The following is an 18,899-nucleotide window of genomic DNA, read 5'->3' on the forward strand; positions in this document are numbered from 1 at the left end:
AGGCACATAGCTCCCTAGAGTGCACTGATTAGGCCATGCTTCACCTCGTTATCTACGGCTAATCAAGAAATGTACAAAATGATACACTGCATGGTTTACACATCTGGAGGAAGTCTTCACTTATGCCATATGCTCCTAAATTAGCACAGTTTAAAATGTACCAATTGAAAACCAATTTCTTTTTTTGATAGAATAAATAGGATTATCATGAACCATGTGAAAGAAATAATCAAATTGCCAGAAATAATATATTTCAAGTAAGTAGAATAACAAACAAAATAAATTACACTATTATTCCTCCTACTCAACAGAGATATTGCATTTACTTTATGTAAATGGCAATCTGCAACTAAGAGCCATATAAGATTCTTTTTATAGCAATTACATCTACCTTTTTGTCATATTTGCTGTTGCACTGAGTGCTAAATAGCCTTCTCTAAATGCTTGATAAATTGGCATTTCTTTTTCATTTCAGACCTCCTCAGAGACTTAAAGAAAAAACATTAAAGAACGAAGACGGAATGTGACTGGCCTCAGCACAGAGAACTAGCTTGCATTTGAGGTGGGAAAAATCATCACTTCAACATCATTTTGTACTGCCATCATGAGAACATATCATTGCTTCTGGCTCCTTTTCTGGTTTGGTCATCCTCACCAAAGTTATTCTACGCCATTATCCAAAAAAACTACTGGTTTTCCAGAAAACCTAAAGGTTTGGGATCTATCTAGAAGCAGCAGAAAAGAACTTAATCGTTCTAAAAGAAGCTGGATGTGGAATCAATTCTTCCTTCTAGAAGAATACACAGGGTCTGATTATCAGTATGTTGGCAAGGTAGGATACTTTAATTCTTTCCTAACAGTTAAAACAAAATAGCATGGGATACTATTCCGCTGCATCAGCTGTCTTTAATCAATGTCTCTTGATAGATCGTTCTTCTGAGAAGACTACGGGGAGTATTCAACAGCTTAGCTAACACTTGAAAAAGATGGAAGAAATCAAGATATGATTTACATAAACAACCATACATGTTTAGAATAAAATCTGTAATTTGATTTCTTTTTCTTGACCTTGTAAAAAAAAAGTTTCAAAATTTATGTACTGCTGAGCTCCAGCATAGGAAATTAATACTTGTCCTTTAAATTCAGCAGAGGGATATTAATTTAATACTATTCAAAGTCCTATTAAAATGGATTTTAGTAGAACCTCTTCTTTCATGAAGATACATGGAAATATTCCTGGTTTTAACACAAGTGAATCAGAAATGTATGTAAGATTATCACTACTGATAATCACTACTGATTGTTAAATTAGTTGCTTGTAAAATGTTGATGGAAGCTTAGGTCATTTTCCCATGAGTGATTTATAGTGCCTTCTAGAGTCATCCGAACATCATTGGGTTAAAATGATGGTAAAAAGAACAGGCATCATTCATAGCCATTTGCAGGAGAGACAAAGGGGACAAGTGACAAAACATGTCACAAACCACATGACTTACATGCTTGTTTCTGATATCAGCATGCAAATACAAAAAGGGAGGGTTTGCCTTGTGATGTTGTGCTGCTTGCTTTTTCATTTTTGTGTTATTACAGTTTATCCCAGATGCCTATGGCTTCATATCACTTCAGTGATGGTTGGATGAGGCTATAACTTACTAAATACCACTGGTAAGGAACCAGCCCTAGATTACATCATGTTGGTATATACTGACATGATTTGGGATGTGATCATCATATCCTGTAACAGTAATTTTTGGTTGAAATTTCTTGGCTTCATTTTTTCCTGTTTGTAAATCTTAAAGTTCTGCTGAAATCTTGAGGAACTTAGGATGTTGTGTGTGGCTTTAACTTACTACACTTTCCTAGTACAAAACTGGCATCTCCCCAGCTTCTTCTGCCTGGTACTTTACAGTCAAGACAAGAAATATTGGAACAAAGATAACCATTTTGGCATTTGGTCTCTGTATACCACCACAATGAAACTGGAAGGAAACACACCCAGATGGGAGCAAAGTCAGGACTTTCAGCTGTCATTCAAGGGGTTTGACAAAAGTGGGGCGCTAACCATTCAGGAAGTACAGCCAGTGGTGCACACACACACCCATCATTGGTGGCTCATAAGTAATGGAACAAATAGCTGACAAGCAAGTGCATGGCCAGGTGTGGCCTGTTTCCTGGGTACCCCATGACCAATCAAGCAGATAAAAGGCCTGGAGGTGGTTCTGAGTGTTACACTTGCATCTGGTAGCTGTTCACTGGAATTCTCAACATGAGGTCCAAAGAGGTGTCCATGCAAGTGGAGGAGGCCATCATTAGGCTGAGAAAACAAAATAAACCCATCAGAGAGAGAGCAAAAACATTGGGAATGGCCAATACAACAGTTTGGAACATCCTGAAAAAGAAGGCATTAACTGGCAAGATTAGCAACAGCAAAAGGCCTGGAAGACCATGAAAGACAACTAAAGTGGATGACTACAGAATTCTGCTCATGGTGAAGAGGAACCCTTTCACAACATCTAGCCAGGTCAAGAATGCTCTGGATATTTTGGGTCATTATCCATCTGCAATATGAAGTGGTGTCCTATCAGTTTGGCAGCATGTGGCTGAATCTGAGCAGAAAGTTTAGCCCTATACACTTCAGAATTCATCCTGCTGCTTTTATCAGCAGGCATGTCATTGGGGCGTGGTGGCGCTGCGGGTTAAACCGCTGAGCTGTCGATCGGAAGGTCGGCGGTTCGAAACCGCGCGGCGGGGTGAGCTCCCGTTGCTCGTCCCAGCTTCTGCACACCAAGCAGTTCGAAAACATGCAAATGTGAGTAGATTAATTGGTACCGCTTCGGCGGGAAGGTAACGGCGTTCCGAGTCGTCATGCTGGCCACATGACCCGGAAGTGTCTATGACAACGCCGGCTCCAAGGCTTAGAAACGGAGATGAGCACCGCCCCCTAGAGTCGGATTCGACTGGACTTTACGTCAAGGGAAACCTTTACCTTTACTATGTCATTGTCAACATCTACAGTCAAGAGACAGTTTTATGAATGTAAATACAGAGGCTTCACAACAAGGTGCAAACCACTGGTAACACTCAAGAACAGAAAGGCCAGATTAGACTTTGCCACCTAAAAAAGCCTGCCCAGTTCTGGAATAAGATTCTTTGGACTGATGAAACTAAGATTAACTTGCACCAGAATGATGGGAAGAGAAAAGTATGGAGAAGGAAAGGAACAGCTCATAATCCAAAGCATACCACATCATCTGTCAAACATGGGGGAGGCAGTGTTATGGCATGGGCATGTATGGCTGCCAATGGAACAAGGTCACTGGTGTTTATTGATGACCTGACTGCTGATAAAAGCAGCAGGATGCATTCTGAAGTGTATAGGGCTATACTTTCTGCTCAGATTCAGTCACATGCTGCCAAACTGATAGAACACTGCTTCATATTGCAGATGGATAATGACCCAAAACATACAGCAAAAGCTACCCAAGAGTTTCTCAAGGCAAAGAAGTGGGATGTTCTTCAGTGGCCAAGTCAGTCACCTGATCTCAACGCAATAGAGCATGCTTTTCACTTACTGAAGACAAGACTGAAGGCAGAAAGACCCACAAACAAGCTGCAGCTGAAGGCAGCTGCAGTAAAGGCCTGGCAAAGCATCTCAAGGGAGGAAACAGCATTTGGTCATGTCTATGGGTTCCAGACTTCAGGCAGTCATTGACTGCAAAGGATTTTCATCCAGGTATTAAAGGCTATCCTTATGTTTGTAATGATGTTGGTTTGTTCCATTACTTATAAGCCACCAATGATGGGGGTGTGTGTATGCTACTGGCTGTACTTCCCGAATGGTTAGTGCCCCACTTTTGTCAAGCCCCTTGAATTACAGCTGAAAGTCCTGACTTCATTCCCATCTGGGTGTGTTTCCTTTCAACTTCAGTGTGGTGATGTACAGAGGCCAAATGCCAAAACAGTTACCCTTGTTCCAATGTTTCTGGTCCTGACTGTACATAAGCATATATTACCTCCATGGAAGCCATATGTAGGAAGTATTAGTTCTATTTTCTTTTATTATGTTTTATTAATTATTTTGTTCTGAAATAATTAACAGGGGCACTATCTATTTGTTATTGCTCTGGTTTAACTGAACTTAGATTTTTTTTTTTTTTGGTGGGGAAGCATCTGAAATGTCTCTATGGACAGACAAGTGTGTTAGCCTATAGTCTCCATATTTTTCATCTATTAAGTGAAAAAGAACAAAGATCTCAAGCATGGATTTCTGGGTTTGTGTTCGTTCAGCTAGAATGAATGGAAATGCCCTTGGAGGCAAAATTCAGCATGTTCCCTGTGACATAGTTAGAGAGCTTTGCATTGCTGAAATCATGCTTTGCACGAGAACATGGCAAAATGCACAGAGCAAGAAAAAAAATCCTACTTCATGTGGGTTCTCCAATTTGGAGCAAGTTAATTTGATAAATCATAGTTTACTTGTTTGTTTGAGAGCTCATTATATAATAAGCTAATTCCTTCAGCAACTTTGTGACAGAACCTCAAGAGATGCATTACTTCATTCACCAAAATGTACAGACTTAGATTTTTTTAATGGATTGGGCAATGTGGTCTAGAGATATCTTAATAACTGGACCCTCCTTTGTTTCCAAAAAAGAATTGGAAGGTGCTCCAGGAACACCAACATGTCAATCAGAAGCTTATTAATAAAAAAAAAGATTGTTTTTATCTAATGTGTCTCTTTGGAACAAAGATCTTAAATACTTCATCATTTTTTCCAAAATGATTGCAATTCAAAAGGTTTAATTATGCCCATAAAACTACAAGGAAAGCTTGTTAATTAAAATATGGATAATAAAATCCAAGACTGAGTTGGGAAACAAAGCAAGGAACTGCTATAAATGTAAAGTTAGAAACAGATACAAGTTATGTAAGTGTCATTAATGCCATGGCCATCAGCACTTCACATTTGGCCTTTTATGTGTTTTTGGGTGCCTGAGCAATTCATGTCTTTGTAATTGAACAGTTAGCCATGAGGCAGGAAGGAGAAATACATGGAAGATGAGAACTAAAAGCAAGTGTTTCATGATTTAGAGCAAAGTCCATACAAGTACTTATTTTAGTGAATACTTAAATGGTGCAGCAGGCTTATATAGTTTATATTTACAGCTAGTCTTAATCTAAGAGGCCATCTGAAGAGTTTCCTTTAGGTTGGAGGGCATTTTCAGCCTTTGGAGCATCTTTCAGTTAATGCCCAGATGAGATTGCTTAAGAACGGTGGTCTCTGCTATACTGATGTGTTATGTGGGGACCAGTATGCAAGTGAGATCTTTTAACTAAAGAGTATTTAAAAAGAATACATTCCAAAATGCATGCAGACCTCCAATAGGCAGTCACACATGCCTCACAGAAAGGAGTTGGATTTCATGGATGGACAACATATGGAAAATATAGTGGGAAATGGCAATGAAGGAGCTAGGAGTAATTATTGGGGAAACATTTTAAATCAATAGCGTTGCAGGAAAATCAATGAAAATGTGAAAAAGGTTCACAAAGCATTTATAGGGAAAAGTAATAGTCCATGGGAAGGTGGCAATGAAGAGAGTAGCAATTATTAGGAAGGTAGCATTCAATAGGATAATAGCATTTAAAGACTACTGAGGGAATAGCATGCACAATCCTTGTGGGCTAGCAATAGAACAGCATGCATGGTACAGTTTTAAAGGGATAAAGCAAGTCCAGTACATGCTCTGTGGAAGACAGGAGGAAGAGAGAGAGAAAGAGAATGAGAGAGAAAATTTTAGAGAAGCAGGAGGAGGAAAGGTATACCCTCCTTAATATTTAGTAGGAGTTCTGAGAAAAAAGAAAAATGCAAATTGTAGATCAGGAAAAGATGGTGATGTTTGGTGGCAGACACCTTCCAGAAGTTTGCAGAAGGAAAGGAAGTAAGAGAGGAGTCCCTATCAATAACTGCTTGCCAGTGCTGTTTGTGGGGGTCAGCTCAGCATGCCCTTTGGGTTCCTGAACGTATAGCCCTCCTCGAGCTGGGGACTCAGACTTGTTCAGTGAGTCACATGACAATAGCCCTTTGAAGTAGGCCAGGTCAGGAAACAGATGCTGCAAAGATTCCAGGAAAGCTACTTAACTGTTGTAGGTATCATAACAAAATCCTTTTTAAAAAAAAACAAACTTTATTAAATTTTCAAAGTATAGGTAAAAACTAAAAAGCATGAAACAAAACATCTACAAAGAAAGAAGAAAAAACTAAAAAGGTGTGAAAATCCAAAGAGAAACCATATAGAAGGTGATTTCCGACTTTCTACAACAAAGATATAGAGAAACCAATATCTATCTCTTACTCCAATTTAAACCATAGTTAACTTTATTTCTATAAACCATTTCAATTTGCAATAAAACATTCCCATCTAAAACAGATTTTTCTCCCATTTAAAAAAATCATAAAAAATCCCCTTCCAACCCAGTTTTCCCCCAAAAAGAACAAAAAAGTAAATAGTGTCCCTCCTCACTATAATTTTATTCCTTTCTGCCTACTATAACTAACAAAAGAATAACCTCTCTACATCTTAATCCTAATATATATTTTAAAAAGTAACTTTGTTGATAACCTTTACCATAATAATATCCAAAGAAACAGAAACATCCATCCAAATCCTTGAAAAGCCATCCTGACAAACATATTTAACTATTATCCCATTTCAAAGTAGACCAAAGCATTTGCATATCTCCACGTTATACAGAGAGCTTTTTCCTTAAAAATCTCCAATTTTTCTACAGCCCTTCTTAAAAAGTCCAGATTTTTTTCAAAGATCTTCCAGTATTCAAGACCCAGTTCTCTTTCTTGATGTTCCATCAGCAGTTTCCCAACTCTCTTTTTAAATGCAAGTCTCTCTCACCTTCAAATTTCCACAATTCAATTTTTCCCCATTCTTTTTAGTCCCAAGTCCCAAGTCCCAAATCCCAATCTTCTTTCTTGAAGAGGCATCTTTGTAATTGGGGTATTTCTCAACTTTATCAGTTTTTTCCAACTGTTGGCACAATTTATTGTTCACAAATTCCAAGAGATGATCAAAAACTTGAATAACTTCAAGGTAAAAGTCATTGAAAATCTGTCTGAATTCCTCCATGTCTCACCACAGTAAATTATGGTGCCCTCTAATGACTTCAGCAAGTAAAGTCCATTATATTGAAAGTATCCTCCAACTCATTGTTTACAGATATATCCAATCAGCATAACAAAGACAGTTTCCCATAGGAAAGTAGAAACAGATCAAGATTCAGCTCTGCAGATTCATCAAGGGAAATCTACTATAATCCTCAAAACTTAATTTATTTTAAAAGGCAATAGAAAAAGTCATTTTAACTCTTAGCATTACAGTACATACATACATACATACATACAAATAAAATTTTTTTAAAAAATTAAAATCCCCAAAATAATGCAAATCACCAAAAGACTCAGCATTTCTTTGCTGTAAAAAGCCTCTTAAATGAGACATCAACCAAAAAAAAAATGGTGTTTTAGAATGGAGTGGTCAGTTTTAGAGTCCATTTTCAGCTTCAGTGCGGCTTGGGAAAAGATGACAGCCCCACCTCCCTGCTGATCACTCACCAATCAAACGCAAAACTGTTTTGCGATCTTCTGGCCATGACCAGCCGTCTGGAGGACATACGGGGTGATTCCTGGGGTTCTCTTTAATCTGAAGAATGCTTCTGGGCTCCAAGGAAACCCACCTGAGCCCGAAAAAATTGCTGCATTGTCAGGTCAGTCCACGGAGCTCACGGAAAAACCCTGTTCAAACTACCATTATCCCCACTGGAAACAAAATCTTGAGAGTCTGTCAGAATTGAGAATATCACTGGATCCTAGTGCTTGTTGTAAATTTTTTGACTCATTAAGCTTAGTGCTTTCTGAATCTTTCCCAGGTGAAAATATCCATATCTCTTCCCCACCCACAAACATTTCACCTGCTTTCCAATTCACAGCCAGCCATCATTTTTGCTGGGTGGCCGGCTTTTTTTCATTCATGGCTAGCAAAGGGAAAAGTAATAGAATTCTATTTTTTAATTTCTATATTCTGTGCACCATCTTTTGTTTTTCCTAACCTTCTTTTTCTTCCTGTAGATATACTCACTTGACTTCTTACAGTCTTTTTTCCATTCTGAGATCATTGACACCAATAAAAATTCACTGTACTGTCAATCCATCATAACAATGTGGTGGTAACTTCTGAAATGATAGGCAGCTAAAATGTTTGTGGCTCTGAAGAGGATGCTGGGGGGGAGGGGGGGAAGCTTCATAAAGAACCTGAGCATTCTATGTGGGCCCAGCTGTATTCACAAAATCAAACATGGAGCCTCAGAAAGAGATGAGGGATATAAAGAGCAGAAGTTGGGAAATGGATCAAACCTCATCTCTTCAAATTAGGTACATAGCTCCTTAATATTGATCTGTTTCTTTGAGGCCCCCTAGGCAACCTAGGAGAGTTCATTAAACCAACCATCATTCAGTAACAAGCGTCTCATTACATGATCTCTCTTCATTTTCTTCTGTCAAGTATTCATCTAAAGCCTCCTGCCAGCATAGACAAGCCTGGTTGTGTTCCAAGTTTTAAATTAAAACAACAACAAAAATGTAAAATGCGATGCCAGGAAACTTTGCATTTGGTAGAGGTAATGAAATGTGTGAAATATAATACATAGTGATTCTGAAAAGGGCCAGATTCAATTTTCTAATAAATCACATTTATCAAAATCAGATCCACATTAGCTGCTATTTATTCGTTCACAATTTGAGCCTTGGTAAGCTCTTTTGAAGTAGTGATGGAAAGTATATAAGCCATATGATATTTGCTATCGATCCATATTAAGTTAATAAAACACTCCAGGAACAAACCAGTATAAGGAAAGCAGACGTCCCTCAAGAATCAGGAAAAAAAATGAGGTTGGCAATAAGCCTACCTCTAATTCTAACTGCAGACAAATCCATGGGCTCAACCTCCAACATCTTTTAGGTTGCATTCTTGCAACATCCTTGTTCTCAGATGCCAGAATCAGTCTGCCCGTCTTCTGTACATGCACACATATTAAACCTGTTCCAGCCATTCAGCTGAAAGTATGGAAGGTTCATGCTGAATAAAGAATGGGGTCATACATGCTGCCCCCTTTCCCTCCCCCTGCACTGGAGGAAGGAGGAGAATCACCACAATAGCATGCCCCGCAACTCCCAACCCTTCAAGCTGCTAGAAGGATACCATGATTGATGATATTGAAGGTTTCTGAGGGCCAAGATGGATGCACCATGCCCATCCTAGTCCCACTAAAGGTCATCAACAAGCATGATCAATGCCATACTATATCCATATATGAAACCCAACTGAAAAGAATCCAGATAATCTGCTTCCTCCAAAGCCCTCTGAAGCTGCAGCCTGAACAATTTCTCAACAACCTTCCCTAAAAAAGGGAAGCTTTGAAACAGGACAAAACATTTCCAGCCTCATTGGATCCACCAATAGTTTCTTGAAGAAGGGATGGACCGCTTCCATTTTAAGAGCTGGTTAAACCATCTCTTCCCTCAAGGATGAATTTACCACTGTTCAGTTCCAACAACATGTAGGCACCCAGGAATCTTTGACTATCCGGGGACATGGGAATACTACACAGATAGCCACATTTACAGCCCCAAGGACTGTGTCCCCTTTCTCAGGAGCAACAAGAACAAAATCTTCCCAGATAACCAAGACTGTGTCTCTGTCAACTCCATAGGAACTTACCAGCATGAGTCTACCTCAGAGCAGATCCAAGCAGTTTTATCTGACACATGCTTTGAATAGTCCTCAGAGTGGCCCCTTAAATGTGCTTCTGGCCCCTCTTTACTGTGAAGGGACCAGTCACCTTGAACAAGGTCACCAACTGGCTATCTGCAAGTATGGTAAGAGCAGAAAATAGTTATGTTTTGCTGCTTTTATCGCCACAAGGTAATTCTTAATAAAGGATCTTATCCATGCTCAGTTGAGTTTACTTTTCATTTTCCTCCAGTTCTAGGCATCTCTTCCGCTTCCCAATAATTTGAGTCAGGTCCATGGTTGCCATGGTAACCATTAATTCCCAAGTTGCCTCTGACTGTGCACCCAAGGAAGATAGATTGAAGTCCCCCAAACCATAAGTGTGAGGAACACCACTGCCAACCTAGCTACAACACTGAGTAGGTCAAATCGGGAAGCCACTCTTGCAGAAGGGAGGCTGGTATAATATAAACAATTTTATCTGATCCCTGGAACCAACTTCACATCTAGTTACTTGCAGAGCAGCATGCCTGAAAGTCATCAAGGTCTCTCAAATAACTATAGCTACTCTACCGCCGCATTTGCCAACTGCTCCACCTCAGTTGCTACCCATCTCTCCACGTCCACCAAAATCCTCTCTGTCTACTGTTCATAAATCTGTTGTATTCCACAAACCTGTTCTTCAGATAGCAGAGATGGTAAGCTCCAGAGGCATACTGCCAAAAGATGAAACACACAAAAAGACTCCTAATCCCACAACCACATGTAGGGGACAAGTTGGCTGCTACCCAGAGTGGCAAGCCTTTCAACAGCCATAGGATACAGATTGGTCCTCCAGCAAATCATTAGCCTGCTACCAGTGAGTGCTCTCATCTAAGTACCTGAACCTGCCAAAACACTGAGGTTGGGCATCCTTTGGTTACCATCACTGCCACCACTTTGCTAGGAGATTGGCCTCTGCTGAACATACTGCCACCACCATCACCTGGTCAAGGATCACCAGCATTTTTGCCTCTGCTGCACCAACTGATCTACAACAATTGAGTGGCATGCTGCTATTACCAGTCTCCATTGCCAGCTCTCCATGTGACCTGGTCAGCTGCGCCAACCACTTCTGGTTGAATGTGGGCTGCTGAACATACCATCCTCCTTGGTCAGTCAGGATGGCTTTTGCCATCTCCTGAGACACCATGAACTTTTGTTGCACTGGCTTATAGCTCAGAGGTATTCAAAGACTCTCCAGATCTTCCTCAGTCCTTCACAACATACACACATCACCATCAATGTGTTTCCCCAACAATTCCTGTGGCCACTATCTAACATTCACCTGGCCTTGGCACCATTGCCTACACACACACACACACACACACACACACTTTTTTTTAACTGTTCAATGGTGTCTGATTCTTGGAGACTGCCTGAACAAGTCCCTGCAGTTTTCTTGACAAGGTTTTTCCAAAGTAGCTTGCCATTTCCTTCTTCCTAGGGCTGAGAGAAAGTGACTGGCCCAAGGTCACCCAGCTGGCTTTGTGCCTAAGTTGGGACTAGAACTCACGGTCTCCCAGTTTCTAGCCTGATGCCTTAACCACTACACCAAACTGGCTCTCACATACATACATACATACATACATACTGTACATACATATGCTCCTCAACTCCCTTTTTTAAAAGTTGATCAAATAGTATCTTTTTTAATGTCTAATAGAATGCTTAATCCTACAATAGACCTGGCATACTTTAAAGCAGCTGAAACTCAAAACTCACCTGTAGAAGGAATTGTTAGAGAGAAGGGCTGAGAAGAAAATGTATACAGGTAGTCCTCACTTAATGACCATTCATTTAGTGACAGTTCAGACTTACAGTGGTGCTGAAAAAAAAACAACTTACAACTGGTGCTCACACTTATGAGCATCGCAGGATCCCCACAGTCACATGATCACAATTTGGGCACTTGGCAACTGGTTGACATTTATGACCCTTGCATCATCCTGCGGTCACATGATCACCATTTTCGACCTTCCCAGCTGGCTTCTGGCAAGAAAAATCAATGGGGAACTGTGTGATTCACTTAACGATCATGGTGATTCACTTACTGACCACTTCAAAAAGGTTGTAAAATTGGGTCAGATTTGCTTAATGACCATTTCGCTTAGCAACCAAAATTCCTGTCTCAGTTGTGGTCATTAAGTGAGGCCATGTACTAATCACTCACTTCCCAGCCTCAGTTTCAGAATTCTTGATTTGCAGCAATTTAGATAGATTTCTACTTGCTTGGGCAGGTCAGCATAGTATTGGGACTCAGGGAGTACGCTGGTAACTGGCTCTGCGTCTTACAGCACCATTTTGCCTTTGGCTTTGGCTTTTTGTTTGTTTATTTATTCCTGCATTTTATATGCTGCTCAGTTCCAAAAAGCCTCTGAAAAGCTTGCGATAATACAGAAGTAGAACAGAAAGAATTAAAAAAAGAACAGAAAACAAAAAACCAACCAACCCACGGACACACCAAGGCCAACAACGCTAATAGCAACCGCTGCCTACTGCTGGGAGGAGACCCATAAACCCCCCAAAAGTTGTCTGGATCATTTCCTGAACAGCAGTATGGATGGTGCTGACCTGCCCTTGCACTGAGCACTATTCCAAAGGAGAGAGGCCACTAGAGAAAAGGCATGTCCCCTTTTGTGGTCCCTGAAGAGAGCACTATCTCAAGGCTGGTCCTCAAAGGGTGCCTTCCTACTGGAGGTTTTTGGACAGACAGAAATGGGAGAAAATACTCTAGAAGATATCCAGGTCCTGAGCCATGAATTACACCTTGAAGTTTTAACCCTCCATTCCAATACAGCAAATTTTATCCTGAAACACTGTACCGTGCACACCTCTAAGGAAACTTGTGTATGTAAATGCGAAAAGATTTAAGGACCTCTTTGACTGAAGGAACCTCAAGATGTATAGAAGTACAAAAAACAGAGAAATGAGCATGCTTGCGAGCCAAAGAATAATTATTAGAAGTGGGGAGGAGATGGGATGCATGATTTTAGAAAAGAACATATCTGACAGGAGCATTCTGTACTACTGCATTTGTTGTAGGTGCAACCTGTGCTTTTAGACAGATGGCCTTTCAAAATCATAGCTTGTTCTGCAGCCATTTAACTCTCCTCTGTATAACGCACATTATTATAAACTCCAAAGCTGTCCTCTGAGCCCAAGTGCATGAACATTGTGCTAACTTGGCTTGCGAAGTTTATACCGCAGTGTCATAGACTGTACACTCTTTGTGTCTTGTAAGCCTCATTAGGTAAATGGTCGCAATGGGACCTCTTGGTGATTGGGATTCAGTGATTTAAAAGGCTCTCTCCAGCCCTTATATTCATGTAATGAAATTCAGACTGAGAAAAAACTTTAGCTATTTTCTCTGAGAACTCCTAAGCTATGTGCTTGATTTTATCTGATCCAGATATCCACACATTAGGCTGAGTACACTCATAGAGCTTCAGACTCTTATCATTTCTGAATTCAAACTCTATTTTATTTTTCATTGCTCTTCCATCAGAGAGGGGACTTTGTTAAACCTTGTCTCTAATTATCAAATTAACATCACGCAGAGGGTATTTCTCATGGGACAATATTAGAACAAAATGTAATACTCATTCCACAATTTTACCATTTCATCCTTCACAGCGTGTATATCAGTTCACTGGCTTCAAAAATTAAGCCAACTTTCTGCAGCTTTCTGTGGCAGATTGTCCACTGTATAAAGCCTGTGATAATGCCTGTACAGTATATTGCAGTCTTAGCAATACCATGTATCTCTGTTTGTTCTCTACACCCCTCCTCCCTTACTCTCAATATATGAGTGATGTATATGTCTACAGAGTGGCCAGCACTGAATACTCAGCTTCCGCTGGGTCATCTTTGTCAATAAGAAAAAGATGAGATTTTCTTTCAAGTGCATCCATCATGTAGTAAGAAGCTATAACCTGCTGCTGAAAGGAAGGGATGTTTTATTCATTTGCTTCCCAGTAAAACATTTGTGGATTTTTTTTAATGTACTTTCACCCTCTCCTCATGAATTCAGATGTTCACTATGGCAGCCTGGTATAATGTAGAAAGCATTAGCCCCATTCTCTGTAGGGAAGCATTCTATAGTGACCAATTTCTCAACATTTACTACTGAATTATCTTCTCATATCAATCAATAATCTTGATGATGTAGTAGTTAGAAGAGCTATCCCTTCTTCACAGTGATCTACCCATTCTGAAAATGAACCAACCAACCAAAATATCCATGGTCATCAGTGAACAGAAATAGGACAAGGAAGTTCATATTACTACCCAATTTGTACTGGTTTGATTTGGAATAAAAGGGAGAACCTAAGTGTATCTTATAAGCACAATATTTGCAAAATCCTTGGGCTACTTCTAAGAAAATATTTGTCCTCTCATGTGAACCTACTTCAAACTTCAAAAATTCTTTGTCCTAGATTACGAGTATATGAAAACATGGTCAGCCAATGAATTAATATTTCTGGCAGAAGACTAGAAATAAAAACCAACACCAGATCTTGGTTACAAGCTAATATAATGGGAAGATATTTTGGAGATTAATGGCCCTTGTTTTTTTCAAAGTTGGAGAGTAGCCATTTTCTTCGTTCTGTTTATAGGTGTAACCTGATATTGACAATGCTTAATACTAATTATGCATTCAGTCCATAAACCCATCTTCATAACGATTTTGACTTCTGGCTTTGTGGCTGAAACTCCTAGCCTAACTTTCTTGTTTTCCCCCCTTTCCATCTTTTTTTTTAATGTGTGGTGAAGAGTTGTAGAAAATTTAAAAGCTTATACTCTTTTTTTGTGACATTTCCATTGAGCTTCACAAAGGTATCGCTCAGCTATGGATTTTGAATATTTTCCTCATGACCCAACATGACTATGATTGTTTTCTAAGCAAGTAGAATAATGGATTATTCTTTTTCTTCCCCAGAGTCTCTCTGAAGCAAACACATTAAATTGGAACAGATAACCATCTATTTAAATCTCCAAGATAGGCAGCTAATGATAAGAATTTTCACAGAAGTCTTAAAAAGTAAGGTGAATAGGTTATATGCCAAGGTCTTAGGAGCGAAAAAATGTAATCTTTGTTTTATTAATTTTACTGTCTAGTTGATGGTCTGCCTTGTATGTAATCGGATGGAGATTATAGGAAGATGCCAATTTTCCTACAAGGGCATCATTATATGTATCATCCTACAGGTGTGTCATTAAATATGTATCTAATTAAATATGTATTTAATTTACAAATTTCAAATCAATATGTATCCAATTTACAAATTTCTATACTCCCCAATCATAAGAAGCTAGATGCTTACATATGTGAAATCATCATAAAACCAATCATGATCTTTGATTCAGCCAGCAATACAAAGCACCAACACCCCCCACCCCACTTAAGATTCAAATGCTTGGCAAAAGAGGGTTAGGCTAGATTATTTGCATTTCTCTCCTAAATGTTAACAGGGAGGGAGCCATCTTGACATGGTAGGGACAAAATAAACCTGGGGGAGACCCAGAGAAGGCAGGTTTCCTGGTCCCTGAACCCAAACTTCATGGGCGGTGTGACTATGCCATGTGCCTTCATAACTGGAATATTGCAGGATGGGTAATAGGAAATAAAAGGATCAGAGGAAGCTGCCTACCTGTACTATACACAAATGTGTAAGAATCAGTATGGGTAACAAACAAGACATCACCTCCATAATTGTACAAAGTAAAGAGTGAAACGAAGAATATACAGAATATTAATAATTTTGATGTGCCTCTCTCAAAAAGTATTCCTGTAAACCCCCACACACATGGGCCTTAGAACAAGTCTGTAAACATCTGATCCATAGTAATGAGTTCAAAGAGAATGGAATGACAACACTACTGTAGAAAGCATAAAGGAACTCCAGCCAAGGCTGTCACATTTTGTTTACTTCTTCAGTGCCTTCTTTTGGCTTCCTGAAGCTGAAACAACAATATACACAGTGAAACACACAAACAATTGATGCAGTTAGAAACCCCCTTCCCCTCAGAATCATTACAGGATCTATAGGGAAAAACAGCTTCTACATTCAGAGTGCCATTCCCCAACCATAAGTGCTGTCAAATACAGATGTATATATTTTTGAGGTTATATGTGTATCATTCCAAACTACAGAAATGCAGTACTACTTACACTAACTGCCCCTCAAGGCAAAAATGAAACCTGATATACATCAAGAGTGCTATATATTGGTATTTGTTTTGTTACTGCCTGAAGTAAGACTCAAAGATTACCATGATAACAAATCACTTAGGCAGGGTGAGAAGTTCAGACTTAATTGTCCTCAGGTCGGGGTGTGGAAAAGGATGATCAAATAAGCAAAAACTGCTGTTTGGGGAACTTGCCTGGACTTGCTACCAGAAGGTTTCAGTTTCTGTTTTGCAGCCTCTCTTCTTGTTCAGCAGCTCATCCTGCTCAACGCATGTGCATGAGCTCATAAAATATGATTCTTTGTATGTGAGAAGCTTTTGTGCCTATCCAAGGCTCTGGATGTGGAAACTGCTTATGTTTTATGCTTTCTTTAAATACACTTATTTTTATAGAAATGCCTGGTGTGTTTTTTCTGATCTCTCAGGCCAAACTCTTTCCAGCACTCTGCAACACTATATATCTCATCACTCTGCCTCCTCATTTACTCCAAAGGAGAGCTATGCTTTTAAAATCTTTCTCTTAAAAATGATGTTCCCCTAATGTCTGGTTTAACTTCCCATTTTCTACATTAGGATGTTCTGTCTCATTAGTTAAAATCTGCATAAAGAAAAATATAAGGCCCATAGAAAGTGTACGGAGGATAGCATACCATTTTTTTTCTATAAGAATGTACCTTCATCTTTATTCACTCTTTATCCTTCAAGGATAATATCTCTACAATAGTCTCTATCGTAACTTGAGCATCAGTTTTAAAAGTTTGCTACTTACCCTGATTTATATTGGTTATAATCCAAAGATGTATTTTCCTTTCATTGTTAATGGCCCACTCTTCTAGCTACTATTGTTTGCATGAGTGTGATAGCCATTTTTTTGACTGCATAGTCAGATGATGGTAACATTTTGCTATTGAGTCAAGAGGAGATGTGGGAACATTATCTTTTCTTTTTTTGAATTGCGGGGAATAGTGAATTGATAGTTTCCCCTTTACTTAAAACACTTACCTGAGAAGTTCAGAGAGAGTTGCTAGTTTTATTTCAAAGGATCTTTTTATACCATCTGTTTTCAGTTGCAGCTGATAGATATTAGAGTGAATAAAAGTGAAGTTCATCTAAGGTAAGGTTTAATAGAAGAGATTTTCTTTCTTCTCTTTCAGTTGCATTTTGAACAAACTTCCACAAGCTGTCTATTTATTGTATTACAGCACTGTAACACTTAAAAATGATTGTAATGCTTCTTGCAATGAAATGCAGGCACACAAGGTGTGGTGGCTTAAGCTACTGCTGATTCCCATGATGAGCTACCAAACCCTTCTCCTACAACCCTGCTTTACCTTTCTTACGACTTCTGGGAAGAGCCCCAGAGAAATCCTCTCTGCCACTGATTTACCAGGAGGGAGAAAAGTCTCAACTTGTTTCGTTAGTGAGGCTCATGCTCAGGACTAGATCAAAATGAGCACCCCTCATTCACTAACATTCTAAATCTTGTGTGTGTGTGTGTGTAGGTATGTATGTATGCATATATGTGTGTGTGCGTGTATGGATGGATATCAGTGTTTCTCAACCTCAGCAACTTTAAGATATGTGGATTTCAACTCCCAGAATGCCCCAGCCAGCATGCTGGCTGAAGAATTCTGGAGTTGAAGTCCACATATCTTAAAGTTGCTGAGGTTGAGAAACACTGATATATAGCAAAGTAAGAGAGCTAGAAGGAAACCAAAAAGAAAATGTTTCTGAAGAGGTTGGTCTCAGCCACTATCAACTCAGGGACCAGTTGTTCTTTCAGCCCCAAGATCTCAAGCAAACACTACAGAGCACATTCACATGACCTGGGTGTCATTCTGTAAAATAACACAGAAACTCTATGGCAGCTAGCTTTCCTAGATCTAGCTTGTCCAAATGACTGGACTCAAACTTGGTTGCTGTTGGCTAGGCACTTTGCCTTTATCCTGCTTTCAACCAACATCAGCTAAGAAAGCTCAAAGTTCAAACAAGCCCAAAGCTCAAAGCAAAAACAAGATAGAAGCTGCACTCTCTTATTTTCAGTGACTGTTTTTTTTTTTCCTGTTTCCTAGCAGGAAATAATGTTTTGTGTGCTCATGATGGCTTTCACGTCTCCAGAGATTTGGATTTTCACTCCTGATCACTGAAGTATATTTGCTAAAGTATTTTTAAGCTCTCTCCTTTCTCACTACTCCCTCAGAGACATGCAGGAAACAGAGAATTGCCAGAGATTTCTCTTATTGTTGATATCATGTTTTCAAATTCCACCTGGGTGGTAAAGTATTGCTTTGAAAATTAGTATGTGAACTTCAGATGTCCAGGATCTGTATTTATATTATGAGAATTCAAGTGAGGGCACACAGAGAACATGTTTTCCATTTATTAACTTAGTTTTAAGCTGTAAAATAAGGAAAATCATTATCATGTGAACTTTTATTTCAGCATTTTAGATCTATGAGGAATGAAAGATGGTCAGGCAAGGTTGATCTTCTTGGATATATTCAAAAATAAATAGCACAACACTTTTCTCTACCAAATTAGCTGTGCTAACTTCGGCATCATTAACCATTATGATGCCAAAATGACAAAAGATGCATCATGGCATCACAGCTCAAGCTTCCACCCTTTCACACTTGTCTTGCAACAGCCCATGTAGGTACAAAAGGAGCAGAGTTTGTGTCTTAATGCATATTTTATTACATGCCTCCCCATAGATGTCCATGTATGCTAACCTCCTCCTAGGGATATGCACTGGCTGCAAACTCAGAGCAGTTTAATTCAGTATTTCCGAATATATTTGACTTTAATTAAATTAGAGGCTGCCCATGTCCAAACTGAAAATGGCCTTCCACAAATGGCACAGCTAGT

The 18,899-nt window shown here is 39.3% G+C and overlaps 1 protein-coding gene across 1 annotated transcript in view; it reads left to right on the forward strand.

Moving 5' to 3' along the window:
* Positions 1–604: 604 nt before the first annotated feature.
* The window catches only part of LOC134493938 (cadherin-6), a 65,061-nt gene continuing 46,766 nt past the window's right edge, over positions 605–18,899 (forward strand). Inside the window, exon 1 of the mRNA XM_063298771.1 lies at positions 605–832. Coding sequence (XP_063154841.1) covers positions 605–832 — 228 coding nt within the window. The remainder of the gene's footprint in view (positions 833–18,899) is intronic.

The sequence above is a fragment of the Candoia aspera genome, chromosome 3, assembly GCF_035149785.1.
Source record: "Candoia aspera isolate rCanAsp1 chromosome 3, rCanAsp1.hap2, whole genome shotgun sequence".
Classification (NCBI taxonomy): Eukaryota; Metazoa; Chordata; class Lepidosauria; order Squamata; family Boidae; genus Candoia; species Candoia aspera.